Source organism: Phycodurus eques, chromosome 20 (genome assembly GCF_024500275.1).
Source record: "Phycodurus eques isolate BA_2022a chromosome 20, UOR_Pequ_1.1, whole genome shotgun sequence".
Taxonomy (NCBI): domain Eukaryota; kingdom Metazoa; phylum Chordata; class Actinopteri; order Syngnathiformes; family Syngnathidae; genus Phycodurus; species Phycodurus eques.
The window spans coordinates 1,454,251-1,467,387 of record NC_084544.1 but is presented as its reverse complement, the minus strand read 5'-3'; the positions used below and the strand labels follow the sequence as shown (position 1 = coordinate 1,467,387).

At 42.4% G+C, this 13,137-nt stretch overlaps 1 protein-coding gene across 8 annotated transcripts in view; it reads left to right on the top strand.

The window, feature by feature from the left end:
- atp9b (ATPase phospholipid transporting 9B) overlaps positions 1 to 13,102 on the top strand; it is a 37,207-nt gene extending 24,105 nt beyond the window's left edge. For 4 of the 8 annotated variants that reach the window (XM_061664266.1, XM_061664262.1, XM_061664263.1 and 1 more), the window contains exons 23-28: positions 12 to 167; positions 714 to 778; positions 2,225 to 2,391; positions 3,337 to 3,540; positions 3,640 to 3,672; positions 4,420 to 5,208. In XM_061664266.1, the coding sequence (XP_061520250.1) occupies positions 12 to 167; positions 714 to 778; positions 2,225 to 2,391; positions 3,337 to 3,540; positions 3,640 to 3,672; positions 4,420 to 4,556 (762 nt within the window). In that variant the 3' untranslated portion in view covers positions 4,557 to 5,208. Of the gene's footprint in view, positions 1 to 11; positions 168 to 713; positions 779 to 2,224; positions 2,392 to 3,336; positions 3,541 to 3,639; positions 3,673 to 4,419; positions 5,209 to 11,924 lie in introns of those variants that run through there. The other 4 variants (XM_061664265.1, XM_061664264.1, XM_061664261.1 and 1 more) reach the window with 2 other exon arrangements.
- Positions 13,103 to 13,137: the final 35 nt, after the last annotated feature.

The window sequence follows — 13,137 nt, the reverse complement described above, 5'->3', positions numbered from 1 at the left end:
GATTCCAACAGGAAGGCAAGCAGGCGTCGCTGGCGGCCGACTTCTCCATCACGCAGTTCAAGCACATCGGCCGCCTCCTCGTGGTGCACGGCAGGAACAGCTACAAGCGCTCGGCGGCCCTGGGCCAGTTTGTCATGCACCGCGGCATGATCATCTCGGCCATGCAGGTGCCGCTTTTCGCGGGATTTTGACGCCGCGCGTGCATACCGTATATTGTATATGTATACGTATATGAATTCAGATACGACAACAGTCAAAACAGTACTGTTATGAATTTTTCACAAAATTACAGACGTGCAACACAGAAATCAGCAGATTGTCAAAAACGTTGCTTCAAATCATGTTTTTAAAGATGAAAAAACTGTTAAAATTACTTACAGTCTACAGTTTGCCTTTTAAATTAAATTATGATTTGAAATAACTTTTTCTCTTTTTAACCTATGATTTCCATTTTTATTCTTTTTGTATTCCCCTTTTATCATGCTTAGCATGTGCTTTTATTGTGAAGTTGTCTGGATCTGAATTGATGGGGTGCATTGCGCTTACAATCAGAATTTCATGTTCTGCTACCTTAATGTTCTCACAGGAGATATGACTAACGTCACTGAAATGAGTGTGTTTTGAGGGGCGTTGCTGTCTCGTGCAAATGAGCCACTGCTCACTTTTCCATATGTCCCCGATCCAACTCATTTGACTGTTTCCTTCCCCTTCAGGCTGTCTTCTCGTCCATATTCTACTTCGCTTCTGTTCCCTTGTACCAAGGGTTCCTCATGGTTGGGTAGGTTTCGTTTTCCAACTCACACAGGCACATTTATAGTGTTCACCCTACTACATTGGGGTTTTTTTTTTTTTTTTTTTTTTTTTAAATCACAGAACTCCCTACTATAGCCTGCAAAACTGCAGGTTGTACCAATCGTTTTTGTCAATTTTTGTTTTAAATTTTCCAGTGTAGGTTCTTACTGTACTGCCCTTGCATGTGGAGAGGAAAGGAGAGCCACAGTCACTGATTCGCTTTTCAGCCGTTTATCGAATGCCGGGAGAACATGAGCAAAGTCACGCAGGAGCTGCTGTTGGCCACGGCTCAGTCCCAGACACTCACGGGCCATCTCGGCAGGCCCCGCCTCTCAAAGGCACACATCTAACACACGGACACTACAATACAGTATTTTCCACACATTTTTGGGGGGAGGCTGAAACGGATTAAAGGTCAGATGACAAAGATGTTATGGGGTCAGTTAAAATTCATATTTGCATTGTCTATATGTTCTGTAACTTCCAGCAAGTTTTCAACCGTAGTTTAGCTAAAAATGAGGTTTTTATGTCCTCCCCTAACACACCCGAAGCTCAAGACACCGGCGTGCGGTTACTCTATCCACCGCAAGGGCTACCAGAAGTGACATTGCAATTGCCAAACACGGCGCGCTACACACAATACGCAATGGCGGGCAACGTGTCGGAATATGCGGAGGAGGAGGATTTCGACGTACAGGAGCACCTGACTGAACTTGGCGTTCGTTTGAGCCGATCCGACGACGACGAGCGGCCAAGTAGCAGATGTACAACAGAAAAACAGATAAATCGTACGACGACAAATATACAAGGACGGGAACAGCAGCATGGAACAATAGGACACAACGCCGAACGAACAGGCCGTTTGGCTCGTGTGACGTCACGGCGCCGGAAAGAGACCAAGACCGGAAGGCGCGGGATGCAAAAAGCAGAAGGCGCATTCTGAATCATATTTAGCGATTTAACTGCTCTATATCTGCCATATAATCACTTGGAAATGGCAGATGTGGTTTGTAAAGGGTTTCTAGAGTTACCAAGAACAATGTTTAAATCTTTGTCCTCTGACCTTTTTCATGGCATTTCCGTTTATTTTAAGTGGGAATCATGATTCGCGAATGTCTTTAGTTACGAGCATCGTCCCGGAATGAATGAACTCTTATCCCAGGGTACTGCTGTGTATTAAAACAATAATATGCAACCAAACCATATTATTTTGTCTAACGGAAGTATGCTAACGTTCAATGCGAAATGCAATAGATGGGCTCGCTGTCGAGGTTAACGTGATTATCTTCTTCAAACGACTCCAGCGCTACTCTAAATTCACTATCCCTTTATACTTTAAAACCGCACGGCGGCTTGAAAATCCGCAATATAGCACGGGTGCGACCGATGAACCGTGATCTATAAATGCCGCTTTTGACCCTTATCCGTCCAGTTACGCCACCATCTACACCATGTTCCCGGTGTTCTCCTTGGTCCTGGACCAGGACGTGAAGCCGGAGATGGCGCTTCTCTACCCGGAGCTCTACAAGGACCTGACCAAGGGCCGTTCGCTGTCCTTTAAGACCTTCCTGGTGTGGGTTTTGGTCAGCGTGTATCAAGGTACGGGGATAAGGAAACATGAAATTTCTCATGTCCAGTGCAGGGCTCCCCTGTGCCCCCCCCCCCAAAGACAGTTTGTTTCTCAGTGTCTTAAGTTTCCAGCCGCCATCCGCTGGTACAATGCGTGTAAAAGGATAGTTCTGTAATGGCTAAGCTGTGCAGCCAGTGGGAAAGGTCTGCGATTCTGCTCAGGCATGACTTCCTGACAGCTCGGCCTTTTTTAATTAAAGGCCGCTAGCGAGGGAAAGGGAGGGCGGTTGGATTTGAAGATGTGAGATCGCGGCGGGGAAATATTGGGGAGCGGGTTCGAAGGCAATTTATTACAGCGGTTGACCTGCCGGAATGCGCTGCGTGCAAAAGCGATTATGTAATCAGTTCTGGGCCGTTAGCTCCACTTTGTGTCGCGTCGCGGCTAAATGAAAAGCTGGCGACATGAAGCAAGACACACACTTAGGTGCATTGGTTAAAATTTCACAATAGCCTAACGTAAATAATTGTCATAATTTTAAATACGGAGCCTTTTATGTTGACCTTTTTTGCTTATTTTCTGTCATGAACAAACTTCTGGATGTTTAACTCAACCTCCATGACTAACAAAGTTGAAATATTCACTGTTATATATTTACACATACAAATTATTTTATATTCATGGAATGAAAAAAGGTTTTTTTTATGATTGGTATACTTTAATGTATATTTGTTGATACTTGATTTTGATTTTTGCATATTTAATTTTCCTTTTTTCCCCCCTTAATTTATATGTATTATGTATGGTATTTGTTTTATTGTCCTTTATTTCAATGTTATAGTATATTATTTTTATTTTCCTTCATGTTCACATGAGCATTTTCTCGTCCCTCGATGTTCCATACGTGACGATTAAGCCGACGTCGGTCAAACTCCCCCCCCCCCCCCCCCCCCGCTCTTCTGTGCCTCCCCCACCAGGGGGCATCCTGATGTACGGGGCGCTGTTGCTGTTCGAGTTGGAGTTCGTGCACGTGGTGGCCATCTCGTTCACGGCGCTCGTCCTGACCGAGCTCCTGATGGTGGCGCTGACGGTGCGCACGTGGCACTGGCTGATGGTGCTGGCCGAGTTCCTCAGCCTGACCTGCTACCTGGCCTCGCTCGCCTTCCTCAACGAGTACTTCGGTGAGAGACTTTTGTGGAAATGTGGCTGCGTGTGTGTACTGTTGGCGGCTTAACTTTGACGTGCTGCTCTTCTCTGGCGTGCGTGCGTGCGCGCCTCAGGCATCGGCAGAGTGTCCTTTGGAGCTTTCCTTGGTAGGTCATCTCCAGTCCGTCAAGTCGTCGTCCGGTGTTTGTACTGTGTGACATTCGCATGAAATTCTTTCATTGGACTTCCGAGCGTCTGTTTTGTCTCCCGTCTGTCACGTTGTTGTTTTTTGTTTACTTTGGCGTCATGTGTGCAACTTCGTGTCTGTCACTGTCCAGAGTAAAAACATACAAACTCCTCGCTCGCTCTCTCTCTCTCTCTCTCTCTCTCTATATATATATATATATATATATATTTTTTTTTTTTTTGCAATATTTTAATTGTTACTTTTTTAGACCTTGAAATAATTTTTAATAAGCATTTAATGTTGACTTTATTTTTGGGGGATATTAATGGTTAGGTTGAGTCAAATATAATTTCTTTAATTATATATTTTAAATAAAATAAAAACCATTTTATTTTAATGTTTTTATTGAAAGGATTTTTGTATGTCTACATTTGGAATAATTACTCCATTTCGTATTATTGTCACATATTTATTTCACCCAAAAAGCTGAATTTGAGGATTCGCCTTTTTCATTGGACAGCAAGAATTTAATGTGGAGCAAACGGAGGTTTCACGGGTGCGTGTTACTGCTCTCGGGTGCAGTACTGCTACTTCTGTCCTCTAGCTGGCAGTCAAAGCTCGCTAGTAAGCACGAGCTTGCCTCTGACTGTTGCCGGTGTTCGTGTTTGAGCGTCATATGTTTGAAGTGTTTATTATGATCACATCTTTGATTGATGTGTTCTGTCAGACTTGGCCTTCATCACCACGTGGCCTTTCGTATGGAAGGTGTCGTCCATCACGCTGGTCAGCTGCCTGCCGCTTTACATCATCAAGTACCTGAAGCGGAAGTTCTCCCCGTCCAGCTACTCCAAACTGGCCTCCTGAGACCCACACGGACGCCATCTTGTCACCATCTCTTACGCACTTTTGCAACCGCCGCTACTCCTCGCTGCTGGATGTGGAGGTCAGTGACCCACTGGAGCAATCAGACACTTTTTTTGCTTTTGGTTTTTGTGCTTTTTAATTGACGATTTAATTTAATTGATTTTTGGGATTACCTGAACGGAACGAGCACGAAAAGTGGGGGGAAAAGGATCTTGTCACACATCAAAATGGCCGCCGAGAGGGAGCACGCGCTTCAATTCGAAGCTCAAGTGTTATTTTTATACTTCTTTTTAACCCTTTTTATACACATTTTTTAAGTGTTATTTTTACTCCAAGTGCAATCATTGTCGTCCGGAATGAGTTTTATCATTCCCGGCATCCCCGTTGGCATCTGTGGTGGCACATATCGTTCTTTGTTTAACAAATGTTCCAGGTGATATGTTGTAAAAGATAAACGGATAGTAGTTGTTGTTATGTTGAAAGGCTTTCCCCAAAGTTCATTCCTGTGTTGTCGTGGCAGAATCTTGTGCTGTGGTCAAATGATGTTTTTTATAAAAGAAATGTCCCGCACTGCTAGTTTAAGCCGTCTTGCTGCTAATTATGCTTTTTCTTTTTCCATTCAAAATAAATGAAAATCCAAGTATTAAAATCATTCCTGGTTTTGCAATTCTCGCAGTTGATGCTCCGTTCCCTGCGGTGTCGCCATTTGGCCACCAGATGGAGCCAAACACCAAATGTTTGTCAGGCTACTGGACTTTATTTTGCTGACATGAATGCTACTCAGACGGAGTACAATTTTAAATGAGGACTTTTGGGGACACGAGCATACTTTATTTGAATACATTTTGATTAAATTATTTTTATAATTTTAATTATATCATTGTCTAATACCTGTAATTGCCAGTAAATACACACTAAAATGTATTTTGTAGCTTTTCTTACTGTATATGTTTTATAGATATTTGATTTTGCTGAGTTGACTTGCTAACGTTAGCTCGTGTTTGCTGTCAGAAACTAACAACAGCGTTCCCTCTTTAAAATTTAGATTAAAAAATGACATCATTATCAAATAAAAAGGAAGAAAATATAGAAATATTCCTGGTTTTGTAAAAATTCACTACCACTTTTTGCTTCGTGTCCTGCAATGTTGCATTTTGGCCACTCGATGAAGACAAACACCAAATGTTTGACAGATTGCAGAACTTAATTTTGTTGACAAAATACTTTTTAGGAATTGCATTACGATGCAATTTACATTCTTGGATGTTATCAGCAACATGTTAATATTAGCTGCTGTTGGCTGATGCAGCAAAATCAGTCAGAAACGAACATTTGCAGCCGGCCTTTGAAAGCAACATTATTCGCTCTTTAAATCCAAACAAAAAGGACAATTTCGTTTTTGTTCATGATCAAATAAAAAGGTAGAAAGTCTTGACATGCTGAAAATATTGTTTTTCCCTGTGACCTGCAGTGTCACCATTTGACCACCAGATGGAGACAAACTAAATATTTGACCCCTGCTTTTGACATTGAGTTTTTTGTATTTGGAATGAAAAAAAAAACTTTTTATTTTAGTATTATGACATTGAAAATTCCTGGCTTTTATTACCGACTGTGGGCATAAGAGGAAACATTTAAGAGCTTCTGGCGACAAGCTAACTTTAGCGTTTGACCTTTTTAATTAGTAATTTAATGAAAAGGGAAGAAAATTTCACCGATGTAAATAGTCCCGGTTTCATTTATTAATTCATGATTTGCTAAAAAGGAAGAAAATATTGAAATATTGTTCCGAAGTTCTTCCCTTTTTCTTTGTGGCCTGCATTGTGTACAACTGGCCACGAGATGGAAACAAACACCACTTATTTAGAAACCATGGGTGTTCAATTTGTTCTTTTGTGGACAAAAATGCTGTGAATAGATTTTAGAATACTTTAATAAAATGTTAAACACTGGCTGTTTTGACAAAATGTGGACACAATATGGAGCTTTTTTGAGCTTCTGGCAACAAGCTAACTTAAGCTGCTGCTATCTGACGCCACATATTCACTAAGTGTTTAAAAAATTTTTTTACCAACAAACATTTCCAGACTTCCCCCAAAGGCAACAAGCTTCCCTCTAAACGAAAAATGTTTGTTTTACGTCAAGCTAACTGTGCTGTAATTACAGATTACACCTTTAAACACGCGCCTTGGAGGACCGTTAAAAAAAACAAAACAACAACAACAAAAAAGAGAGATGTGTTTAGCATGTAATCCAAAGCAGCCGTGGGGCGAACGGGGCAATGTGTTATTAATTTCTGCAGAGAGACGAGTACGAGGAGGCATAGGAAGTCGTTTGTTGATGGATGCGGACCCCGTGATGAATGTGATGGTCTGATGGCTTTTTACGCTTTCGCCGACATTTGTGACTTTGCGGCAGGAGGAATTCAAAAGTTTCTGATTTTCAGACTTTCTTAATGCTAAACCGTTAGCCGTCTAGCATTAGCCCGCCTTGACACACACACACACACACACACACACACACACAGAGCCCACAATTGGGATGTAAAATTCACTGACACAGCACAAACGGCAGATGCATGGAACATCTGTGGATTTATTTTTTTTCTCCCCCTCTCTGCCCTCCTCCTTTCCGCGCTCGGATGACGAATTTTATTTTATTTTTTTCCTGAAGTTTTTTTTTTTATTATTTTTTTTTTTTATATCCAGTTAGCCAAAAAGGGAGAGCTTCCATTATGCTATTATCCTATCTGGTTACTAAGCAGCAGCTAAGTGGCCGCGTCGACCAAAAAGCGTCCGCCGTCCATCTTGGGCGCTCGTTAGGAATTCCAAGGAGAAGAAGAAAATACAAGATAAAGTTACTGCTAATGATATTCCCCGAAAGGCTCCATGGGGGAAGTTTCAGGCCAGACCGAAGCTCAGAGTACCAGGGGGAAATGCTCCAACCATGTTGAATGTGTACATTTGTTTTATTTTCAACTTTGCTAATGATTTTTAAATGCTTTTATTTTATTAATTATAGATCTGAAATGTAAGTTTGTTTCATTTTATCCCCGGATAATTCTTGCAATTCCTCACATGTACATACACATTGTCTTCCTTTCTTCCTTTTTAAAATTCCTAATATTATAATTTTAATATCCCGTGACCCTAGTGAGGATAAGCGGTAAGGAAAATGAATGAATGATTTTATATGTAATCACATTTTGAAATGATTTGTATCCAATTATTTTAATTTATATTGGTTTAGGGATCATTTATCATTGGCTGATTTTTGCAATTACACACTTAATTTTCTATGATTTTCAGTGTTGCTTCTTAAAAACTTATAATTTAATTTGAATTTTTATTTTATTTGATCATTATTTTTTGTTAAATTACCATACACGGTTTTCTGTGAGTTTCAGTGTTGCGTTTAAAAATGTTATTTTAAATGTACTTACTTTTAAAAGTAGTTGAATTTGTTCTTGAATATATATTTTTTTATTACCAGTACATACACTCCTAATGTCTGTACTATTTTTACTTCTTTTTTTTTTTAACCACTTCAAGAATTCCATAATTATTTTACTTTATTTATATATGTATATAATCTATAGTTATTTTTTATTACTTAATTTACTATTATTGGTACTTATTTTTTATATTTTGAATTTATTTATTGAAGTATTGCAAAATATTTTTCTCCATTTAATACATTTCATTTTGTACCTATGCTTTTAAATATTTTATTTTGTCAATGGATAATTCAATAAGTTGATATCATTTTCTGTAACATTTTGTTTATTGGCCATTTAAGTATAAATTTACTCTGCCAATATTTTAAAATGTGTCAGTTTCACTGTTTACATATTATTTTAAATGTTTTGTGTTTTTATGAATTTTAAATGTTTAAAATTTTATTTGCAAGGGATTATTTTATGATTTCATTTCATCATTTGGCAAATTTTTGAAATTGTCAGCACATACAGCATTTTTGCCATTATTTTATTATTGTTACTTTTTCTACTGCCCCCTGTTGTTTCGGAGTCTAAACTGTAGCGTTTTTGCAATCAATTCCATGTTTTCAAGTCCTCTTCAATGCGCGTTTTGTTCATAATTTTAACTGCGATGTACATAATACTAACGCAAGTCTATTCAAATGTTGTGTGAGTCAGGAACAAACCTCCAAATATTTTTCTTTCCCCCAACTGTCCTTCGTGGGGATGAGTCACGGCAGCAAACTTGTCTGCTAACCATTTGCTTGCGGTGCCGCCGCCGTGACACTGAAGCGCTGCGTCGGGCTCGGAGCCTTCACGCCGTACCCTGTGGAAGAGAGAGCTTTTAAAAAAAAAAAAAAAAAAAAGAACCCTCTCCCTCCAGGCTCCTCCCCGGCCTGGGCCGTTACCCGGCAGCGGCCTTCACAACAGGAAACGCGGGATTCCGTCATAGCGGCCGGAGAAAAAGGAGAACATTGATGGGAGACAGGAAGTCTGAGCGCAGGAAGGAGAGAGAGAGAGAGAAGCAAAGGGAAGAGAAGAGAAGAACGGGAGGGAGGGAGGGAGGGAGGGAAGGTGGGTTAGCCGCCGAGCTAAATAAAAACACAGCCAGACGGCACGTTTTACACTCGTACGCTGTTCGGAAAGAAATTCGGCAAAATGGCTGAAAATTCAAATGCCCTGCATGAATTCTCATTTAAAGTCGCTGTGACACTTTCAGCTCGTCAAAAACGCCCAGCGACAGACGCGGCCAATCATATTATAGATTTTGTTGTTGTTGTTGTTGCCACGTTTACTCCAAAAATGAATAAATGATGCAATCGGGTAGAAAACAAATTTCACTCAATTTGACTTAACAAGTCAGATTCAAGTCAAGTCCAGTAAGAACTGTGACCAAAAAAAAACAAAAAAACAGCAGAGGCTGCAGGAGTTTTTCCATGTCAAAAACTATTTTGTGTCAACTCGTCTTATTTGTAAAGAAGTTTTTACTACAAAAATCCTATATTTTTATGTTTAATGTTTATGTACAGTTTTCTTTCAGCTGTTTTTCTTTTTTTTAATTTTTTTTTTTTTTTTAAGTGATCTATCTATACGTAAACTTGAGTAAATAAGGAATTCAATTATGGAGTTTCCTTGGTACAATTTGATCTCAACATTATTGTTGAGATTCCAAAATCAGACGAAAATTGCCACTCTCGGGAAGTTTCCTTACATTTTCATTCATATTCATTCAAAAAAAAAAGGTAGCCAGGTGGGCATAAATGGGCAGCGTTGAGCCCACAGGGTTCACGTTTAAAAACACCAATCGGCAAAAATGTTAGCGCAGTCGTGTCCGGTGCCGTTTGATACCCGCCACAAGAAAACGCTGCCAAAAAGTGGAACCGATTGTCTGTTTGTTTGCTAGCCTCAACAATTGCGACGTTTCGCTGTTTTGCGTGTGAGAGAGACTTTTGCAGTCAGTTATTGCCGTTTCGCGCTCCTTTTTTGGGTGCTGGAGGTGCCCAAAAGTGGTACAGATCGGCTCCCCCCCCGCCCCCGCATCCTTCACAATGCAAACGGCGTAGTTGTAAAAGAGACTTTTACACGAAATGATTGTCCTGGTGCTGTCCGTCCAAACAAGCGAGGTGCCCCAAAGTGGGCAGAGGTTGGCTTCGTTTGGGTGCCCTTCACAACGTTGGACAATGGAAAGCTTAACAAGTGAGCACTGAAGGCCTTTTAAGGACAAGTTGCTGTTATTCTTCATCAAATACACATTCATGAAGGTTTTTTTTTTTTTTTTTTTTTATATATATATAAATAGTCGCCAAGACAAGCAAGTGATGAATCAGCAGCGGGGAAAGCAGAACTTTGCTTCTGAACGTGAAAACGTCATCTAATGTTCCGTCCGGCTGGAGAGACGAACCAGACTGTCAACTTTTGATTGTGGAGGAACGCCCGCCACCGTCCACAGTCGGGGGGGGGGGGGGGCTGTAAGTGTTTCGCCCACTGGGACTATTGTCAAAATGCAGCTCTGATGTCGAAAGTAGACGGGGAAGAACTCGTGGCACATCCAGGAACCTTCGAGGCTCTGCATTTGAACTGGGAGTCGGCCGTTTTAGTTTGAGGCAGATGGTTTTTTGGGGCCAATTCCAGAGCTTGAAAGTTGGAAAAAATGAGCCCCCGACACCCGTCTCGCCGATCCTCGGGAAACGGGAAGCACGGAAGTCTCAAAAGACGCGCGTCAAGATAGGGACAGGTCGTCGGCCGTTTTGGTTTGAAGCAGCCATTTTAGGAGTGAATTACAAACGCCAGTGTCGGCGTCTGTCCCGACCGGACGTACGCAAAGGTCTCAAGGACCCGCGCCCAGAATTGAACAGGAAAACGGACGTTTTGGTCGGAGGAAGCTGTACGTTGCGCCAATTCCGGGGCTCAAAAGTTTCATCCACCCACAGAAAATGACGCATGAACAAGTCTCAAGGACACATTGAGCAGGAAGTGGGAAATCTTGGGTTAAAGCAACTATTTTAGGAGCCAATTGCACGCAGGGCTTGAAAGTTAAGCCACCACATCAATTGTAATAGGACGTTGACAAAAGTGTCAAGGATCGATGCCCGACATCGAACAGGGAGTCGACCGTTGGGGTTTGAAGTCGCCGCGTTGAACGAATTGCGGCCGACTCGGGAATTGCGAAAAGGAGGCACGAGGGCCCTCGAATGTTCTGTTCTTGCGTCTCGGGACCCCCGTGGTCTGCGGTGGCAGTCGCCACGGCGACTAAACGGCCCCACGCGCTCCGCCGTGGACGTGCGCCAGGGCTATTTATGAAGAGCGCACGTTTCACTTACGCACGAGGCCGAAGAAATGACAGCCGTCCTTTGAGGGAGCGACCGTGTTTTATGAAAGAGGAGATGCGCTGAATTGCAAAAGAATACTGAGGCAAATCATTTGGTGAGCTTATTCGGCGTTTTGCGCTCGGCGAAATGACGCGACGACATCAGGAAGAAAACCACCATGCGACCCCAAGGAAGGCACGCGGACCGTGTCCGAGCGGACTGACATCCTCGCGCGTAGGCCGCGCTGTTCCGCGCCGGTCCTGTAGGCGGCGCTCCGGCTTAGAAGAGGAATATTTTGTTTGCCAAACATTGCGCAAATCTTCTGATGCGGACGCGTCTGCGCTTGGTGAGTTGTTTTACAAAGCTGCAAATGGGAACGCTTTTCCGATAACACTTGGGAGCGGAACGGACTCGATTCTACTGATCAAATGCATCCAATGGTAGAATTTTGGGAATGTCTGCTTTTTGTCCAAACGTTCCAATTTGACAGTGCACCCTATTTTGTACAAAATCCCACTAAATGCTTTGTAGCGGATCCTGTTCAAAAACAAAAATCCAATCCGAGTGCGCTGTCATCTTCAGGTCACCACAGAGAAGCAGAACCGGTCCGGACCCGTCCGAGTGGATCCGGCGATCGCGGTCTGGGCGGAACTGCCGGAGGATCCCACTTTGATATTTTTTGCGTGCCAGCGTGTGCGAGAAGCTTGCGAAACTCCTCCAGGTGCCGGCGCGCCGAGATCAAAGGCCACGTTTATGCGTTAGCAAATGTTTTTTTTTATTTATTTATATATATATATATAATATATAGCTCGTAAAAAAGGAGGTTAGACTTGCTGGGGGTCCTATCATGCGATACCCTTGGAACGTTCCATCGCAGTAAATCTCTCATTCGAGAATTGTGTTCATATCATTTCATTCATATTCTTTTGAATTATTTCTGTTAGTTGATTATATTTTGTACTCACTTTGTTTCCATCAATTGTATATTTTATACTTTATATTTTCTTCATCGTATCATTTATAAATGTGTAATTGCGCAATGTCTGATGTCATTTTCATATTTGAATAATTTTATTGCATTGATTCCATTTTGTATTTATTTTATTCTATTATTAATCATACGTGTATCATAATATTTGTTACTATTTGGTGAAGAACTGCTGCGTATCAAAATGAGCGCTGTCACCCACTTCAAAGGATGACTGCGCATGCTCAGTTATAGCCCACGTTCGTTTCCTGTGTTTTTATTTATTTTATATTTTTATTTTTTTAGCTCATTAAAACCCACGTGTTTGTCATTGTCTGCCCCGGTCTACGTTCTGGCCCGGTTCTTCGGACTTGGCGCTGTTTTGCGGCTTCCCTGCCAGCCTCTCTCGTCCCCGACTGCGTCAAAACAAAATCAATGCAAAATAAAATGGCCCGCGCGCGCGCGCGCACGCACGCACGCGCACCAGCAGGATCTCCACCGGATGGCGTCACTCGCGTCAGGGGGCGGGGCCGAAGAGCCGCTGAGGTGATCCCCCGGTTTATAAGGCGCTCCAGCTGCCGCGCACAGCCCGAGCGCCGCGTCACTGGCGACCCGACACAAGCAGGAGCGTCCTCCCTCCCCCCCCCGCCCCCCCCGGTCCCCGACCCGACCACCCACCACAACAACCAAACCCTTTTGGATTCCCCACCGTTCGGGCTGTTTTTTTGCAAGTGGGCAACTCCTGGAACTGCGCGACTTTATGGATCACGAAGCGACCCGCTTTGCGTCGGAAGCGACAGTTTGACGTCAGCTTCTTTTCTTTTCTCT